Raw genomic sequence first — 20,660 nt, 5'->3', positions numbered from 1 at the left:
TTCCCTACATTTACCACCCTCTTTCCGATCCCAGTTTCTGTATTCTTTAAGCAGCCTCCACACGTGGCTCTGGTACTGCATGTTCCCAGGAGCTGCCGTAAGCACAGCTCTTTACGCCTGATGCTTATAAATATCACCGCTGCCCTACAAGCCATGCAATTAGCTCAGCTTCTGAAGGTTAATTTCCAAGCCCACAATTACATGCCACCAGCGTGAGAGCCGCTGTGTACTTGCCACAGAAAAGGGGTGACTTCGCGCCTCTTCCCGTATGTTGGTGAATGGAGACTCCAGTATCAGGGCATCTGGGGGCGTTTCTGAAAAGCCAAAGGCAACGTGCTGAAATGCAGGGGTGTAGGTTGGCAGCAAGGTCAAGGTCTGCCTTATGAGAGCAGCTACCACCACGGTGCACCAAGGACAGCCTTGTGACAACTGCAAACGTATGCTGAAATTCGGGACACCAGCAGGACCTGAACCGGGTGGGAAGTGCATCCACCCAGCAGACTTACCTCTCTCACAAAGGCGCCTCACTACATTTGTTGCAACCCTGGAAAGAAGAACAACAAGCGTTTAATCTGGCGCAGACCCTCTGCAAAGCACCAGGCTCTTGTGGTAGGTGGCAGAGGTACAACTCAATTGCCATAACGTCGACCCCTCACAGCACCTGAGGTGTGGGCAGCCAACCCACAATCGCTTGGGTTCCCACAGGTCTCCCATACTCAGCTGTCTCAAATGGCATCAGGTGCCTGCACCCCAGTCCACAGAAGCAGCACGCCGTGGAGCTACATGGAAGGACCTCCTTTAAGGTGGTTCTCAGGCTCTCAACATACCTGCAGTTCTGTGACACGGCCTCTTGTCCCCAGAACACATGGGCTGAGAAAGAAAGAGCGGAATGCAGGGGCATGGGCAGAGGGGTGCTGTGTTCCAGGCAGCTGGAGTGCAGAGTCACATGGCGACACTGCAAAGAGCTTCTATAACTGAGTCAGAACACGGCAAGTTCTCCCCCATGCATCTCCCCAGTGGGACAAGGATATTTCCAAAGCTGCTGAATCCTCCAAGCACAGCACGTTTCAAAACCCTCAAGCTCCACGCTGGCTGTGGTCACCGGGGAACTCAGCTGGGGACCACAGTCCCGGGCCACTCCGATTGCAGTGCATTGGGAAATGTCACGAGCGTGCTCTGACCCAGAAAGAGGTCCTGAACATGACAAAAATTAAGAGAAAGAGCCAAAGGAAAAGCCTTTGCTTTCTCTCAAACAGAACAGGATGTTTAGTATCACAGCAATGAAGCAGCCCTATCCTGAAATATCTCCCTGGCTCAGCAACACATTTGTTGGACAGCAAGGCACGCTGTGGTGATCTCTGTTTAATCTACACACAGCTCAACTCAAAAGTAACTCTTGTGTTTGCCCTCTGCTCCTCCACAAATCAAGGGAGTAAGAGCACATGCTGCCTGCTAGCCACCACCCACTTAGAGAGGACAGTGGAAAGACAGGAAGCAGGAAAGGAAAATTAAAAACACGCAAGTGAAAGCACCTGACACTTCAAACTTCCCCGTGCCAGGCATCACCATGTCACTGTCCCAGATGGCCAGCAGCGTAGTCATGTGGGCAACTGCACGAGTACTGATTACACACGGCGTGTTTGCCAGGACAGGAGGAAAATGTTTTGTAAGGGTAAGTCATGTGCTCGTTCAGAGCATCAGAGGAGACTGATGTTCTGCTGTGAAGGACAGACAAACACAGTTTCACCACAGAACGAGATCCATGCAGCTCCACTTTCTCACCTCTTGGTAAATCTGCATTTTATTACTCTAAGTGTCTCTGTTCCAGTGTAACCCTCCGAGCAATGAAGGTTCAAGATCAATTCCTGCATATTCATTCACTGTAGCCCTTCTCACTCTATAGAGTGCAAAGTTGAACCTACTCTGTAGCAACTATGCCACCTACTCCACGCCTAGCCAGCCTGGGGATTTTATGGCAAATAGCACCTTCATCCAAGGTCAGCATTCACTGTTTTTCAGAAGCTGGAAAGTCCCACTGTGGTTAGACGCTTACCCCGTGCCCAAGGAGTGTCCCCATATATAGACAGGGTTGTCTCCGCTTCTTGCTTTTATCCAGTCGAAGACATGAAGAGCATCGTAGGTCATTCCCCTCTCTGACGGGCTGCCGACTGAATCGCCCCAGCCTGAAACACAACCAGTCCTTCTGAGAATCACAGAGCCTGGTGAGCAAAGCCAGACAGCTCTTCCCATGCAGCCCACCTGTGACTCCACAGGGACCTGGGCCATGGACAGCTTCTGTTTATTTCACTGTGCACCTCTACAATTTGGGGCTGAAAGCCCTGATTGACCCACAGTCATTTAAACAAGGTAACAGCTGACTGCCAAGGAGTTTTTGTGGATTTAGTCAACAACAAAAACCAAAAGCTGGATCTCAGAGGCCACCACAATGTGTTCTGGTACCTACCCACCCACAAGCAACAGCCCAACTCCCAAACCTTAGCTGCTTTTGCATGCATGTAACCAATTTGTAAACAGCATAAGAACAGGATGCTTAGGGTCAAAAACAAAACACATTTCCCAAAGCTGTTGCAACAGCAGTTTGCCCATGCTGTTCGATCAATGCCCTCAAGCAATTTTCCACCCTCCCGATTGCTTTGGCCCTATGGCTGTACTGCTATTGCAGAACGTCTACCCATCTTATGCTACACAGCAAGCATCCCACATCCCTTCTGATACGAATAAGCAGCCAGAGAAGCAAAGCAGCTGCCAGCAGGGCTGAAAAACCCAGCAGGCTCCTACAAATAAACCCCTCCCAGATGTCTTGTTGATAACAACACAACGGATTAATTTCTTTCCAGTATCTCCTGTGGTATTACACTGCAGCCATGGCTTAAATACTAAGAAGGAAAAAAAAATCAAAAAAAAACAAAACCAAAAAAACCAGCAGATGCTTGACTGCTGGTGGCACAGAGCTGCAAAATGGTGATGGCTTCTGCTGAGAATGTTCCCAATTGTTAGCAAATCATTTACTCTATGCTTTAACTCACCTACCAGCTTTTAGAAAGAACTGCAAGTTCAGTTCCCTGTGTGACCTCAGGAAAGTCAACCAGCTCATATCCAGAAGATTACACCTAGTCAAGCTTCTAAGTTTCCAGACGTGCACCTGGAGGATGCCTTAACTGGATGCTGTGACAGCATATGTGCCTGAGTCACCCTCTGCTCCTTAGGTCCCAAATCAACGAGCCCCATGCCTGAGGACAGACAGGAGCCAGAGTCCACCAAGCTGGAAATCTGGAAGCAGTGTAACACAGGAAGGCACCGGAAAGAACTGTCTGGAAGTTCTTTGGATACCCATGAGGAAAAAAAGAAGCAATAACCACATCTAATTAGCTTGCGGCGAGCATTCATAAAAGAGCAGCTCTCCCAAGATCCACAAAGAGAGAGCAACTTTTGTTGCTTATACAGAGACTTCTAAAAGCATTTCGTAATAGAAGAAGCCCACATACCTCGATAATCAAATGTGACCACGTGGTACCCAAGGGAGCTGAGAACCTGGAGGGCAGAGAAACATGCAGAAACCCATGACAGAGACTTGCACAGCAGCTGTGCTCCTGCCTCAGACCAAGTTGCAGGGACCTAATTTATAACATTCTTAGCCTGATGGGCTAAAGGGACAAGTTAAGTGTGGCAGGCACAGAGCTTTTCAAACACCATTCACCTCAGCCCACTGGTTTTATTCCATTTGTTTCCTGAACCCCATATGAAGTTATTTTAGATTTTGATTCTCCTTTTAACAGTTTTGCCTCTAAGATCCACAAATACCCTGTAACTGTTTCCTTTGAAAACCTGAAAGCGTTTGTCAGTCAAATGGTACAACAGCTTCATTTATGTTATTCAAATTAGCATAAATGTTAGCACAACATATAGAAGCTCATTTCAGGTTTCAGAAGGCTTAGATGTCTGCATGCAAAATGTGCAGTTCCTCTATCATGAAGATTTACAGCCAATGGTAATCCTGACAAAATCTGTTAAAAGCAAGTAAAAATACCCACGGTTAGATCAGATTGCTCAGAAAACATGCCTTGCTAAAAACAGGGCTAGTATTCCAAGTTACCATTGCTCAGTACGAACCTAACAGCTCCACAGTAGATAAAAATCAACACAAAGTCACAAAAAGATTAAAATATTGTTGCTTTCATGGTCTATGTATGACACATGACTAAAAAATGCAATATTAACATTATACTAGATTCTAAACCTTCTAATGGACAACAGGAATTGGCTCATATTTCTAGGGTAATTAAAATCTTAACAGCCTGAACAATTGCTGTTACTAATTCAAATTTCATTAGGAGAGAAAAAAAGAGAGAACAACATAGGAGAGAGGGGTGTTAAGGTAAGTTGGCAACTCAACTCTTTTGCTGGGGGGACTATGATGGTGCTTGGTTTCTCCCACTTCTCTCTAGATCCCATCCTAGGTAATTTTCATACATCTCACCCAGACACGGGATGTTTCTTTCTCTTTATTTGCTCTGTGATTCCGTGTAACATCCCAAATTACTTTATGGGGTGTGTGGTCAGCCTGTGCCCCATTCCATGCATGCTCACACCTGCATTCCACTGCAATGCCCCCCGTGTCCCCACCTCTGAGGTCTCCGTTGTCATACCAGGTGTGTACTTCTCTAGACTGTATCTCTACAAGCTGTGTGTCACCAGCATTTCACGTGTCACAGGGCAGAGCTCGGTGGTTTGGACTGCGCCGTGGCAAATGAGGTATCTGCTTGGTGTGTGACATTTGCTGCCTTCAGGGCTTGTTGCGCTACAAGCTGGGCTTCCAGCATTAACACTTGGGTTAGCAATTGTCACAATTTTTTAAATAACACACCTAGTGGTACTGGGACTATCAGACTATTTCTAAAGGACTAGGACAATTTTAACCTTAACAGGTTACATATACAGATATCGCGTAGGGCTATAAACAACAATTTACAACAATTCGGGGGCACACAGCATGCCCACAAGTACAACAGGAGCTTACACAGACAACTGGTGCCTGACTGGAAATAGAGAGAGCATTTCCATCACCCTACTAGCCTCTAAATGGTCGTCTGAAGACAGAAGCCCAGCAACTTCATGTACGTATCACATGGTTTGCCCTGCTGCTTGCTGGCATCCTCCTTAGACTAATATGTTCTATCATGCTCATCACCCCTGCTGTGCTTGGCTGTGTTATTTCTTGGCACTATGGGGTTACATTACTCCACTACTCCTCTTCTAATACCATTTTCCCCACTAACAGTTATTTGGAATTTGTATCAGCAGATGCAACTGCAGCAGTTTCAAAATCACTCAAAGCTCCTGAACTTTTTGCTATTCAATTCTCTTCAGGCAATTCCTGTTCCTCTTTCTTTGGCTCTAAATCCTTCCAAGGGGTTCCCTTGGAAGTGACAGGGTCCATACTGTGTGCAGTTCCAGGGCAGGGGTCCTTTGCAGCAGAGGTATTAAATACACAGTTGTTCCACTCTGGGATCTGCACTCCTAAGTTACTGTTTCTTCCACATCCTCTTGCAAATAATCATGCCAGTATCAGAGAGAGATGTGGTTATGTATATGCAGCACCACAGCACAGAACACCACTGCGACCTGCACGACGAAATCAGAATAATAAGGTAAAAAATTAATAAATTAGGTGCTGCAGGACAACTGTCTCCATCACAATCACTCTATACCATTTTTATATGTTCACTTACACATTGGGCCTTCTGACTGGACATGTAGAACATGAAGTTCCTTCCTGCAAAGTTTGGTTTTCAGCTTTACAATGTGATTTTTCTACTAAGATATCACGTACAATCTAGCCTTTTCCAGGCCATTAAAAATGATTTAACCTGTTGACATTTTACCTGTCTTCTGTATATGTTCATTATGTGTTGGCTGCACTGGCAGCAGCTCTTCTTGATAACACATAGATGCACTTTTACTTTAATTAGCAGCTGTTACATTTAAAAATAGATTTTTACCATCCTCTCTTTCTTCTTAAAAAGTATGCCAAGTTTAACACATCCATTGCAATAATGCACACAACACTAGTGTTTTATTTTCAAAGCCAGCTGTATCCCAGTTCCACTAGAGACTTCATTATTCAACTACTCCTTCAACTTTTACCTGCTTCATTACTGATAAACAATCACTGATAATGTTCTCGATTCAAGCATTTATTTTTTTAATGTCTGTACTCATGTTTACCTTGTACCTGTGCTGTCTGGGCTGGTACTCACCTCACCGTGGGAGCTCAGCCCCTGCAGCAGGACAGCATCGCTGACCACGCCAGGTCGCTGTTCCCATGGCAGCTCTGCCTTCTTCCACCTGAACATTCACCTTCTCCTCTTTTTGTCTTCCTGCAAACTGCCCTACAACACCTGGTTCTCCCTCTGCATCTACCTCCTCAGATCACCAGCCACCAACTGCACCTCACACCTGTTGAAGACCGCCACAGAGTGGCCTCCAGCTTTCCTGAACCCCCAAGCACAGCCCTACCCTCAAATCCCAGCACTCAGCCCAGCCAAAAGCAGCAAGGAAGCCCCTAACATAGCGGCTGTGCTTGAGAAGCGTGGAGTCTCCTGAAGAGGGACAGGACTGGCATGATGGAGCCCCAGCCAAATTCCCTTCTTGCAGCCAGAAAGCAAATGCACCTGGCAGAGAGCAGGAGAGGCTGCAACATTAATCCGTCTGGCTCTTGTCCTGGTCAGCTGCCAAAAGCACCCGCCCTCTCAGCAATAAGCAAGGAGGACGTCCTCAAGACACCCTCAGGCACAGGCAGCAGGAGTCCCCATGCTCACCTAAACCTCAGCGTGCCACACTCGGGACCCCTGACTACCAAGATGTGCCTCTTTCACAGCTCAGCATGGCACAGGCTGGTGTGCCCAGTTCTTCTCGTAGCAGAAAGCAGGGACAAATTGCTGGGATAAAGTTCATGAAGATCATCTTGTGTCTTTAGCAAAGGAAGAAGTCAACAGAGCCTCCCACTCCTGCACCCATTCAACTCAAGGCCATGACAGAGGTGAAGCACTTGCAGGGGCTCACTCCTCCAAGGACCTGCCAAGCCCCAACCATGGGCACTGCCCTGCTCTAACACTTCAGAGGTGCCTCTCTCTTCCAGGGAAAAAGAGATGAGGCCAAGGAGGAATAGGAACAAGCACGAAAAGCAGCAAAAATTGTTGCTATCACCACTGGAGCTGCCAGAGCCATAAAGGTGCCCACCTCAACCTTCACGATGCAGCATCTTCTGCTTTAGTGCATGGCTCTGCTGTCCATGCACCTTCCTTCCTACCCTGGCCTTGGGCAGCTGCAGAAGCCAAACACCCACTTCCCAAGAGGAAAGCAGACAGGCAAAGCAAGGCTAAAGTACAGCCTGTCACAGTGGACATGCACGAGAAAGAACCTCCACCATCAACACCCAGCTCCTCCTGGTGAAAAACACAGCTGTAACATCCCTGTTTGAAGCCAGCAACCCTGGGAGTATCTCCTATGCCTTGTACTAACAGCCTCTTCTGTTTTAAATTTTTTTTTTGAGTATTTTTCTATCTTGTTCTTCTCCTTAGAATTAGTTTAGAAAAAGTCTCAGATGAAGCCAGTAAGATTTCAGTTGGCTTTGCAGTTAACAGGCATTTCCTTCGACCCTTAACAGGATGTTTAGTGCACCGAGGCCAAAGTCTTATTTATAGTAATTACTTCTGCCCCTATAACAATACCATATTGTTCCATAAAGTTGGGTAACCTCGTGCAGTGGGCAAAACAAAGCCCTTTGCATGAGCTCTCCAAGATCCCAGCACATCAGCATGGTTATAACTAAAAGCTTCACTGCTGAAGCCTCAATGTACAAGTATGAATTGCAGAAGGAGCTTGCAGTAGTCTGTCACTGACAGTCAAGGTAGCTAAGAGAATGGGATTCTTGTCAGTTGTAAAATGTTTTGAGTTGCACTATTGAAGCACGAATAATATGAATAATGTGAATAACAAGAGTGATCCCGAATACACTGGTAACTATGGTATCTGGAAACCAGGCCTGAACAAAGAATAACTGGACACTTGGTCCAGACTAGAGGAAAACAGACCCCTCAAAGTGAGTTTGCATCTGGTTGCTGCTCCACGACTGCTCCTCCTGCTTCTGGTTACTGTCTTCAAACACACAGCGTGCCGGGTAAGAACGATCTCAGACAACTGCTGCTCACAGACTGTGCAGCAGTGACAGTCTCCATTTTCAGTGCTGCTGCTGCTGCTGAGAAAAGCACTCGGAAAGACAAGACGGAAACCTCTTACAGGTTTTATTTTCCTCCTGAACCTCTCCTAGAGAGCTTCCCCTGCTACTTCCAGTCTACTAGCAGCACCAACAAAAAGGACAGCAATCCAGCCTGGTTCGTTCTGCTGGAATAAGCAGGAACCTGGAGTTTCTGGTGCGGTTCTGGCAAGTCCATGCATGTGTTCACATGTAACTGACTGAAAAAAATTAACTAAGCAACTTGTCCATGTTCTCAGAAGCAAAAGACCATCAGATCCAGAAACAGAAACCTAGGGTTTTGGTAAATTGTGTTCTCCCTATGTGTATACATGCAGAGGCACGCAGTGCCATTGAGGATTTCGAAGCGTGGCTACTCTTGCTCAGTCAAAAATGAAACCAACTCCTCTGCCTGTCTTGGCCAGCACAAAATGCACTGCAGCATAGGCTGCTTCCCCCAGAAATGACCAAATAGATCACCACACGTGACAGTCTCCTCAGTCAACTTTCTGCAACTTACCCTTTTTTCTTAAAGGAAAAGAAATACCGCCTACCTCCTTGGGGTTGCCAAGCAGCATTTTCTAAGTGATACGAATTAAAAAGACTTTGAGGCATTCTGTGATTAAAAAGACTTTGAGACATTCTGTCCTCCTGTGGCAGGGGATCTTGCATTAGGAGTTGGATTGCAACAAAGCTTTAGGAGTGTCAACAGTGACACAAATTATCAAAGGAAGGGAATGACAGCTAAATCTACAGGAAAAACACAGACTCAGACCCCTCTGAAATGAGCCAGCAAAAATAATTATGGCTCTTTTAGAAACACATGATATGAGACCAGGAAACTGTGTGTGAGAATTTCAGCCAAGAAAGAGTTTAATAAAATAAAGCCATTAGGTGAAAGACCCAAAGCAGCAGAAGTTGCCCGTTCTCATGTAACACGCCATGGTGCCACATCTAGCAAATTTATTGGGTTTTGTACAAATCTTTAGCACTTGAGATGGCATCATTCATACAAAAGAACTGTGCCTTGGGAAGGGGGGAAACTCAGGTTGACCTGCCTGGCAAGTGATAAAAGAATCCCCGAAATGGCAACTCGGAAAAGGTTTTACTCCAACAAATTGCTGTGTGAAGAGGCAAGCACTAGCTTTGTCACCTTGGCCAACTAACAGACCAACCACGAGGTTTATAGCGGCCTGACCCACCATTTTGGCATTTAAAAGAACAAAATATCACCTTCAAAAGTTTCAAGAGTGTGAAGAATTGAGCTGGCTTCAATTCACATGTATTTTCCCAACAGTTGGTGATGTATGATCATGTATAGCATCCTCCCAACAAAACCCGCATTAAGACCAGGGTCGAGCTATGGTCGTTGGGGATTCCAACAGAATCACCCACTTTAAGACCAGACCCTCTTTTCAGGAAAGTTTCAGCCTCCCTGGGGCCCAAATTACAGACGTCACTACAAGAGCAAAGAACTTAGTACAAGCTTCAGACTACTACTCATTCTTGATCTTTCACTAACAAGGTCGCAACAAAAAGTCTGAGGTTGATCAGAAGAGGTTTCAAAACACTAAAAAACTGAGGAGCACAGGTGGCATTTTCCTCAGTCCTCCCAGTAACAGGGAGAGATTTTGGAAGAAACAGGCAACCTCAGGATATCAATACTTGGCTCCGGAACTGGTGCTTCAGCCAAAACTTTGTGCTTTTAAACCACGGAAAAGCCTTCAAGACACAACGTATACTGGGGCCTGACAGGATCAACCTGTCCCAATAGGGAAGATGTGTCTTTGGGTGTAAGCTGACAGGCCTGATCAAGAGAGCTTTAAACTAGAATTGATGGCGGAAGGGGTTACCAACAGGATTCCAGTAGGTAAGCCAAGGGTTGGCTCAGCATTGCCTCACTCAGTGAGTCAGCTAGGAAAGATGCTTCCCTAGACTTGCTGCTTGTGAACAGAGAAGGACTTGCACAAGATGTGATGGGAGGTGGTTATCTTGGCCACAGCAATCACAAAATGGTTGAGTTTAAAATTTTCAATACAATGTGAAAAAAAGAACAGCGGAGTTGCTACCCTGGACTTCAGGAGGGTAAGCTTTAAGCTCCTAAGGGAGCTATTTAGCAGAGTACCTTGGGAATCTGCTTTTGAGGACTTAGGAGTCCACAAGTGCTCATGCACAGGAGCAGGCAATCCCACTGTGTCATAAGCCAAGCAGGCAGGGCAGAAGACCAGCTTGGCTGAACAGGGAACTCCTTGTGGAGCTCAAGAGGAAAAAGAAAGTGTATGATCTCTGGAAGCAAGGTCAGCCTTCACAGGAAGGCTTCAGAGCTGTGGTTTGTATATATAGAGAAAAAACACGGAAGGCCAAAGCTCAATTACTGTTGAAACTGTCCAGTATTGGGTGAGACAACAAGAAGTGCATTTTTAAGTACATTAATAACATGGAGAGATCTAAAGAAAGCATTGGACCGATACTTGTTGAAGGTGGTCATCCGACTAACAGGGATGAAGAAAAAGCAGAGGTATTCATTGCTTCTCTTTTCCTCAGTCTTTAATAATATTGATTAACCCTGTGCTGCCCAGTCCCATGAGTTGGTGAACCATGAGCATGGAAACAGTGACTTTCCATCTGTGGACACTAAAACTGTAAGGGATCAGCTGCGTGCCTCTGCCTGGGCGCTGCTTCGGGGATTCACCAGGAGGCAAGGTAACAGAACTAAATTTACTCTTTGCATTTCATTTGCGGTTTTGTGGTTGTTTCTGTATCCTGCTTGAACCAACTCACACAGAGAGGAACAAAACTGGTGAAAGGGCTGAAAGAAATGTCCTGTGTGGAGCAGCTAAAGATTTTAGGTATGTCTAGTTGGAGAAAAGGAGGCTGAGGAGCGATCTCATTGCTCTCTACACCTTCCTGAAGGGGGCAAGTGGAGAGGGAGGTGCTGAGCTCTTCCCCTGGTACCCAGTGATAGGACGTGTGACCGTGGTTCAAAGCTGTGCCAGGGGAGGTTTACACTGGACATCAGGAATTATTTCTTTACTGAGAGGATGGTCAAGCACTGGAGACATGGTCAATGCCCCAAACCCGTCACAGTCCTTAAGAGGCATTTGGACGATGTTTTAACTTTTGGTCAGCCCTGAAGCAGTCAGGCAGTGGGATTAGATAATTGTTGTAGGTCCTTTCCAACTGAAGATATTCTAATTCTATTCTATGATAGTGGGTATTATAGAGACTGGTAACACATGAAAGAATACCCTTAAATGGTATCTTAAATTAGCATACCAGTATAATCAATCAAATTACAGCTGTTATCAAATGAAACTTGTAATTTTTCCTATAAACTGCATTGTGAAACTCTTCCTGGCAAAGAACCTGTTTAGGTCAGTTGGAGATGACAGTTAACAACAGCACGTAAAAGATCTTTCAAACACCTTTTAATATGGGAAAGCGTGCTCACAGTTTCCTGCCTAGAGGAGACTAAGAGTCCTAAGCTATCTGCTTGTTGGCAGTGGGCTGTAATGAGAAGTCTTCTCAAGTCCATGCACATCTGATGTGTTAATGCAACTGCCTGGACAACATGTGCAGCCACTTACCTTATAAAGTTCCACCCGGTGATCCCCACCTCTGGCGAAAGTGATTCATGAAGAGAAGCGGAGGAAAATAAAAAACAAAACAAAACACAAAACCAACACCAAACAAACAAACAAAAAAACACATGAGAACATTTAAGTTTCCAGAAACAGACTCCCCAATTGCCTTAGGCTTCCAGCTTAACAAAAACATGCCAAACATAAGAAACACCATAACTCCTTTGTCATAGGCTTCAAGGAGACAGCAAAGCTTTGCCAAGCTATGCAGGACACAGTTTTGAAGTCAACTTCTCCCTATAAATCACTTCTCAAAGCAGGTAAATATGAACTTTTCCAAAGTCTATAATATATCCAAAACAGCCTGCCTCTGCTGGCTTTGCAGGCCCTGCACTCCTGCCACCAGAGCTATCCCAGTCAGTAACCCCTCGTCTCCATGGTGTGATGCCCTCACCTGGCCCCAAGTACAGGGACAGAAAGGACATGTGCAAAAGACTGAGCAGTGAAAACCAGAGTTGAACACTGTAAATAAGTGCAGGGGAAGAATCTGCTTTAATTTTTTTTTTTTAAGAAATAGGAATCTAGACAATGAAGTGGAAAAGAGCGGTTGTGCCATTCCATGTCATCTACAACATGACATGGCTAATCAACACTCAAACTTTAGTCTAGTATTGAATAAGAGTAGATTTGTCTCCTGTATTCATAGGAAAACTAAAATATTCTTACTATGACTGGTTTGGTCAGTGCAGATCTAAACCAAAATGCCACCTTCCAGACTTCCCTCAAATAACACATGCACTTGTCAGCCAAAAGCTCCAACTGTACTACAAAACACCTAATGTAGCCAAAATCACTCAGGGCGAAGCACAACAGGTTGCTTGTAAGTAATTTTGAATCACACAAGTCTGAAGAAGAAGACGCACTTACTTGAAAAGTCACCCTTGATGTGCACACATTGATGACTTTTCATGCATCCTCAAAGTGCAAGAGAAGAATTATTTTCTAAGGGGATCAAGTAAATACTACATTTTTGCCTTGGCTCCAGACCACCCAGGCAAACCAGAAAGCCAAGGCAGGGCCTTTTACTTATAGTTAATGCAGCCTGCATCAGTAAAGCAGCCCTTTGCCAAGGGACTGAATATGCAGTGTAGAAACATCTTAAAGCCAAAATGGCAAAGCCAATATACCTCCAGCTTCTCCAATACACAGAGGAAAGCAAAACGTGAAATATGTAACTGATCTGTAGCTCAGTAGCTCTTTATCTCCGGAGCACTTGGGATATCCAAGAAGTAAATCTAATCAACACGCACATAACAGCGATACTGGTCCCAAATTACCACCATTAAGCTGCAGAGTAGCCTCCATTAATATAATTTCCTACACCCAACAAAAGCAAGAAAACAAGTGGAGCAAAATTTGAAAAATAATACAACAATTTGATTAAACCTTGTAATGTATCAGCACAAGAAGTTTCCAAAAAACCATCTGCTCATGCTTTTCCTGACTCATAGCAGGCATCTTCCACATCATGCCGTTTACAAAAAAAAAAAAAAAAGAACACCACTAAGACAAGAATTTAGGTGAAAAGGGCAATATTCCTGCAATGTAAAGGCTAGGGAGCCTTCACTACCAGCATAGTTAAAACAGAGTTTCTTTGCTTTACACATCGTGGAACTTTTATTTCTGTAATGTTTCTGCTCTTGCAAAGTATCTGCAAGCACACATCAGCTTCAAAAGAACATGTGCTGGCACTCAAAACTCAGAAAGCATCTGATACTCTTTTAAGATGCACATTAGTAAGGAAAAAGACCATGTTCTATAAATGAACTAAAGCGCTGTATCATGCAGAGATGTGGCAGTAAGAACATGATTTTGAGAAACATCCAGAAAGTTTCACACTGTGCTAACAGCTTTCAGCATTCAGCAACAAAGTAGAGAAAACCAGCCTACTTCTTCAGCTGACAAAAATGGCCAACTATAAAATTACAAATCTGAGAAATGCTCGTGTTGAGATTAACAGCCTGTATGCATGCAATAATTAAACAAGACCAGCACAGCACCTTCCTCTTTCTTTCTGATTTTCCTTCCTCAGAATGTGTTACCTACTAAAATAAGCTGCCAAAAGGAACTGAAAAGTTTATTTAATGCACTAATACTATCTCATGTCTTGATTCAGAGAGCCCTACACTGAAAAGAAGTACTTCTCCTTACCTGATCTAGCACAAGTCACAGTCTCCTAGCTTCTAGCAGAGGATACAAGGTAAACTATAATATCAGATATCTCCAAATATGGCAACAAATCTATTTTCACACTCAACAAATGGACAGGCATCATTTATTAAGACATGCTCTTCTTTTTTAAAAGAAGCAGCAGCATCAGATTTTAATTTGGTTTTAATATAGAATCATAAAATATGTTAGGCTGGAAGGGACCTTTAAAGGTCATCTAGTCCAACGCTCCTGCAGGAAGCAGGGACATCATTAACTAGATCAGGTTGCTCAGAGACCCATCGAGCCTAACCTTGAACGCTTCCAGCGATGGGTCATCTGCCAACATGAAAACTTCTTCCTTATATCTAGTCTACATCTACTTTAAAACCCGTACCCCTTTTCCTATTACTACAGGCCCTGCTAAAAAGTTTGTCCCCATCTTTCTTATCAAAGTGTTCAAGCTGTGGCAAGGCAGGAAAACACAGCATGAAACAAAGCCATCTCTGTTTTGTGCCTCACCTTGTTCCCGCATTGCCATGCAAGTAAAGAATTACAGGATGGCTGGAACCTAAAGCATCTTCAAACCACAACTGGTCCTTCCCTCTGGCATTCTTCCATAAGGCTGCAGGGACCGTGTGCCTGTGTAGAGAAGGAAAAACGTAATTTTGCTACTCAACATTCGCCACTCAAATTTTGGTTTTTTTTTCTGGTCAGTTTGTTAACTCTGGATTACACATCTTACGTTCGCTCTTCCTAAAACTGTCATGATTAGCTGACAAATGGCCAAATTTAAAACAAAGGGGCTATGGTTATTTCTACATTTTCATTGCCATCGCTGTTGCCTGCAAAACTCAGGGCTGTGCAAGGCATCAAACTTCATAGGCAAACCCAAAGTACAATCATTGAACTTCTCACCATTCTGCAGAAAGAATCTGAATTCCTCAGCTTTTATGGCACTTAATTACTTCTCACAGAATCACAGAATGTGAGGGGTTGGAAGGGACCTCAAAAGCTCATCTAGTCCAGCCCCCCTGCCAGAGCAGGATCACCTACAGTAGGTCACACAGGAACGTGTCCAGGCGGGGTTTGAAAGTCTCCAGAGAAGGAGACTCCACAACCTCCCTGGGCAGCCTGTGCCAGGGCTCTGTCACCCTCACAGGGAAAAAGCTTTTCCTAACGTTTTTGTGGAACCTCCTATGTTCCAGCTTGCGCCCCATCATTGGACATCATTGAGGAGAGCCTGGCTCCATCCTCCTGACACTCATCCTTGACATATTTATAAACATTTATGAGGTCACCCCTCAGCCTCCTCTTCTCCAAGCTAAAGAGATTCAGCTCCTTCTGGATGTTCCACTCCCTTCATCATCTCTGTGGCTCTGTGCTGGACTCTCTCCAGCAGTTCCCTGTCCTTCTTGAGCTGAGGGGCCCAGAACTGGACACAATATTCCAGATGTGGCCTCACCAGGGCAGAGTAGAGGGGCAGGAGGACCTCTCTCGACCTACTAGCTACTCCCCTTCTAACACACCCCAGGATGCCATTGGCCTTCTTGGCCACGAGGGCACATTGCTGGCTCATGGCCATCCTGCTGCCCACCAGGACCCCCATGTCCCTTTCTCCTACGGTGCTCTCCAATAGGTCAGTCCCTCAACCTATTCTGGGACTTGGGGTTGTACTTTCCCAGGTGCAAGACTCCACAATTGCCCTTGTTGTATTTCATAAAATTTCTCCCCATCCAACTCTCCAGCCTGTCTAAGAGCTGTTCGTCTGTAGACAATATAGCTGGGCAGTCTGTTAGAAAGAATTCAATGAGAATGATGGACTGAAGAGATGGCAAGCATTTAAATTGCATAATTACTCTAGAAGAAAAACACTGAACCCGAGTGCATGCTCACAACCACCTCAATTTTTTGAGAAGCGGGCTAGCTTACAGCTCTCAGAAGTAACATAAGTACTCACATGCCTTCTTTCTTGAAAGGCAACTTCCACCTACCACACACCTTCCTCCCAGATGTAAAGCTCAGAGGATAACCAACATGGGAAAAACAATATTAAAAAAAAAAAAAAATCTACTTGCATGCACGCAGCCAGGGAGGAAAAGCACCCCAGTAACTGTAGGACTCGCAACTTCTCCAGCTGCTCTGCCTCAAGACTTTCCCAAGCTTATGAACAAAGCATGCTGAGGACTTTGTTTCAAACGTACATCGAACACAAGCCCTTACACTAGCATCAAAGCAAGGCTCCAAACTTTCTTGAAAACCTGTCTCGTAAGTATCCATACAAACCACCTCTGAATCATCACTGCAAGCTGGAAATTCTGTTTTAGTAAAGATACACAGTACACTTGTAAGGGAAACAAAATAAAAATCTCAAGACTGCCACCTAAACTTATGCAACAGTTTAGCAGGTAGAATTTTAACTGTCCAAGTGAGGACACAAAACATTATTTATCAGCCTACTTCCAGAGCGAGCTTCTAAACACGTCTTTCATCAAAATTCACTTAAAGGGAAGGAATCATCTTTATGTAGCAGGGCATCACTGTCCTATTCAGAAGGTCACGTACCCACAACTGAAGGGAAAATCTCCACTGCATTAGCAGACACACACAAGTTACACACTCTTAACTGAAAACTCCAAATCCTACAGCTTAGAGATCTAAAATCCCTGGCTGTATTAAGGAACAGCCCTCTTCTCTCCATACCTGACATGGTGTCTCGTCTTTTTTTCACGTTTGCTGCTCTTGCATATATATTCAAACTGCAGGCACTTTTTTTTTTTCTACAAAGCTAGCAGGAATTTTTCTGTAGCTTTGAAACTTCTCATGTTGAGACACAATAGAAAGTGATCATGAGAAACAGATGCAGAAGCTGGTTTTAGTCAGTCTAATCATAAGGGAAGTACTGAAAGCAGACCTTTTCAGACAAACAGTTATCTGAGCTTATCCTGGGTAACAAAGGGCTAAAATTAACTGCTCATACCTGGGATCACAAAAATCTTCCTCATAAGGAAGGAAGGACAAGTGAATTCTTGTTTTGTTAAGAGAGTAAACTCTGTGTTCCATTCTCATCCACTCTCCAAACCTTACATATGTTTTATACACAAAATATTCTTCCTCCTACTCTGAACACTTTGATCCTGTTTTACCATCTTCCCCCACATTTATTTTGCAAAACAAAATACGAACAGCAGTTGAATGACAAAACTTCTAACTCATCTGACAGGGAGGCATGATCTCTGTAGCAATCCAGATCTGTAATTTTTATGATTCCAAATTACAAAGTTTCTCTGAATGCACAGGTTGTCAAACTGTGTTTCATGCATTACTGATCTTAGTTCAGATGAGCTCAGAGATTTGTGTATTTTTCAACAGACATCCACAAATCAGAGCAGGCAAAGGTTGTCACACGCACAGCAAAAACACTGGATAGGTGACACTGAGAACAAAAAGAAGGATAAAAATGCACAGCACATACTGCACAGAAAAGGCTTTCTTACCAGACTCCAATGGTTACATCCTCCTCTGGCTGCAGGTAGTAATTACAGGTGTGGTTTAAACCTTGATCCTGTGGTCTTTTCAAGTCAATGAAATATGGGACCCTCACTGAAATACACAGAAACAAAAAGCAGACTATGAAACCTTTTTTTTTTTTTAACCTTTACTGTCTTAGAAAATTTCTTTACTGAAGAGTTTTACAAGCTGGCCCACCTTTTACTGTTTGCATTGTAGCTGTAATTTACTGACAGAACAAACCCCCTGGGATAAAACAAGCATCCCAGAGCTGTAATGTGTTTCAGGAGGACATGTGGTTTCAGCCTCTGTAACGTGACAGTCTAAAGGAGATAGTGCGTTATAGTAGCAGACATCACCTTGCTCCTGTCCTCTAAGAGTAAGATAAATTGTACTTAACCTCCTCCTCCTGAGCCTTTGAGGAAGATATGCAGTTTGTTAGCCCACTCTCCAAAGACTATCAAATAATTGCACACCCCCCTGACACTGCAGCATTTAAAAGAGATCGCGTTAGGTCAGAAACTTCGCCTCTTCAGGAAGAGAACCCTGAAAGTAAAACCATTACAGCTCAATTCACCCTTCCAAATGTTTTACGTTCTCGAATTCGTACAACATGCAATTGTTCATTGCTTGTTCTATTCAATAATTCAAACATGAGCAACATTGGGGAAGTCAAACATCAAACAGACCTTGGAGTCCCAGTGGGCAGTAAGTTGTCCATGGGACAGCAACGTGCCCTTGTGGCCAAGAGGGCCAGTGGGATCCTGGGGGGCATTAAGAAAAGTGTTTCCAGCAGGTCTAGGGAGGTTCTCCTCCTCCTCTACTCTGCCCTGGTGAGACCACACCTGGAATACTGTGTCCAGTTTTGGGCTCCCCAGTTCAAGAGAGACAGGGACCTACTGGAGAGAGTCCAATGGAGAGCTACGAGGGTGATCAAGGGACTTGAACATCTCTCCTGTGAAGAGAGACTGAGAGAACTGGGGCTGTTTAGCCCTGAAAGGAGATGGCTGAGAGGGGACCTTATTAACATACATAAATATCTGAGGGGTGGGTGTCAAGGGGAAGGGGACAATCTCCTTTAGTGGTGCTCAGCAACAGAACATGAGGAGAAACTTGTTTACTGTGAGGGTGACAGAGCCCTGGCACAGGCTGCCCAGAGAGGCTGTGGAGTCTCCTTCTCTGGAGACTTTCAAAACCTGCCTGGAAGCGTTTCTGTGTGGCTGCCCTAGGGGATCCTGCTCTGGCAGCGGGGTTGGACTAAACCATCTTTTGAGGTCCCTTCCAATTCCAAACATTCTATGATTCTATGATTTTTCAGCATTCTGTCTTCCACAGCTTGGTTCACAAGCTGCATCTTACAGACATTGTGCAATGTGCTAAATGAGGGGCTGCGCTTAATCTAAGTGCTTCCTCTTCCATAACCAATGCTGTACGGCCTCTCTAGGCAGCCTCTGACACACCCAATACCAAGAGAGACTCTACGGAGTTATACTGAGCCTTGAGCAGTTTTAAGGACTCTTTTGTCCCAATGGTTCAAAAGCAAGTTCTGTGGTTGAGGTCCAGACACACTACAAAGACTAGTAGGGTCATAAGGACTGCTTTCCAAACCATAGTCTGGAGACCTAAAACCTGTGAAAGTTCACATCCTTTACAAGCTGCACACGTGCAGGCTGAGAGTGAAGGCAAACAAATGAAAGATAAAGATGCTCCTCCCCTTCCCCTCTCACTCATCCCAGACCGAGTCACTTACCAAAGTTTAGGAAGACCAGCTTTGCCTGAATAGCAGGGCAAAGTTTTACTAGAAATGGAATGGCTATGTACACTCCCAGCAACCATATTATTAACTTCCGCAATCGAAACCATAATCCGTATCGCCTGTATAAAAGAAAAAGAAAAAAATAACAAAAAACAGATGTGAATACAGCAGGAATTTTATAAAGCAGTTTTCACAGTTACCTGCGTGCTTGGTGTATTTGATAAATTGGTCATTTACTCTTTAAACAAAAACTTTAAACAGTTTATGCAGCCCCAGTTGTCTTGAGAGAAGCAGAAGTAATCAAACCATAAGCTGATGAAATGTAGCTTAGAAAAAGGGAATAGAAACTCCCTACTGATTACATTTCAAAACACCCTGTAACAAGAGCCTTTTTTCTGCTTATTTAACAGATTTCAGGACCTCCAGAAATGCATATCACATGTTTGTCTACAAAAACCCAGCCTGACTGCACCTCCCACTTAAATCACATCAGCAAGTTTTTGTGTAGTTAGATTTTCACATATTTTGAGGAACTATGTGTAACGAGACTGATAAAATCACACGTGATCTCATGCACAGACTGGAGCAGACATTCTGCCTTGTTCATAACTCACAACACCTTGGAAAGCAAGTTTTTCTAAGTTATTAAGTATTATGAAATTCCTTATCTGCAGCATCATTCTCTGTGAGTCCAGATTGAGTTTGGAACAACTGCCCCAACACTTTATTTCTATTTCGTCCTTAAGTATTCCGATTAGGAAGAGTAAGCTACAAAAAAATCCAAACCACTACCAGAAAAAAAAAAAAAAAGAAAAAAGAATGATCACACTGCTGCTAGTTATGCAATTTTTCTTGAAATAAAGTTTATTGCCTCAGAATAACTGCTACATAAATACTCACACACATATATATATATTTATATATATTCATGTACATATAAATAAAGGTGTACTTCTAATAATCTAGTTGACTAACATTTTATGGGCAGAAGCACTGAGACCCTCAACTATCACTGTGATCAAGAACTAAACTGCACATAAACCCTCCAGGCAGCACACCTCCCTTTGCTTTCCAGCCGACAGTCTCGAGCAGGAACAGCGCTGCACGCCACGGAGCAACCAGTTCTCGAGAACCGCCGGCAGCTGAAAGCAGAGATAACTTTTTTCCAAGAGGCATGAAATTATTAATCTTCCATTTGGCAGTTTTAGGAACTGACGTGTTGAACTTGCTCCATGCTTAGTGCTAAGAGTTCGAATGCCAGCAGCTAGGTGAAACTGTTAAACAGAGAGCCTGAAGACCTCTTTCTTTAACTATTTCTGCAAGAAAAACG

The 20,660-nt window shown here is 44.2% G+C and overlaps 1 protein-coding gene across 1 annotated transcript in view; it reads right to left on the bottom strand.

Annotated features, from left to right (window-relative positions):
* Positions 1-19,449, bottom strand: part of ABHD12 (abhydrolase domain containing 12) — a gene marked incomplete at its 5' end in the record, with an annotated part of 22,392 nt that extends 2,943 nt beyond the window's left edge. The window contains 8 exons of the mRNA XM_009875244.1: positions 235-314; positions 507-544; positions 2,054-2,183; positions 3,507-3,552; positions 11,863-11,893; positions 14,587-14,706; positions 17,562-17,667; positions 19,325-19,449. Coding sequence (XP_009873546.1) covers positions 235-314; positions 507-544; positions 2,054-2,183; positions 3,507-3,552; positions 11,863-11,893; positions 14,587-14,706; positions 17,562-17,667; positions 19,325-19,449 — 676 coding nt within the window. The remainder of the gene's footprint in view (positions 1-234; positions 315-506; positions 545-2,053; positions 2,184-3,506; positions 3,553-11,862; positions 11,894-14,586; positions 14,707-17,561; positions 17,668-19,324) is intronic.
* Positions 19,450-20,660: the final 1,211 nt, after the last annotated feature.

Source organism: Apaloderma vittatum, unplaced genomic scaffold (assembly GCF_000703405.1).
Source record: "Apaloderma vittatum isolate BGI_N311 unplaced genomic scaffold, ASM70340v1 scaffold21258, whole genome shotgun sequence".
Lineage (NCBI taxonomy): Eukaryota > Metazoa > Chordata > Aves > Trogoniformes > Trogonidae > Apaloderma > Apaloderma vittatum.
This window is presented reverse-complemented; position numbering and strand designations above follow the sequence as displayed.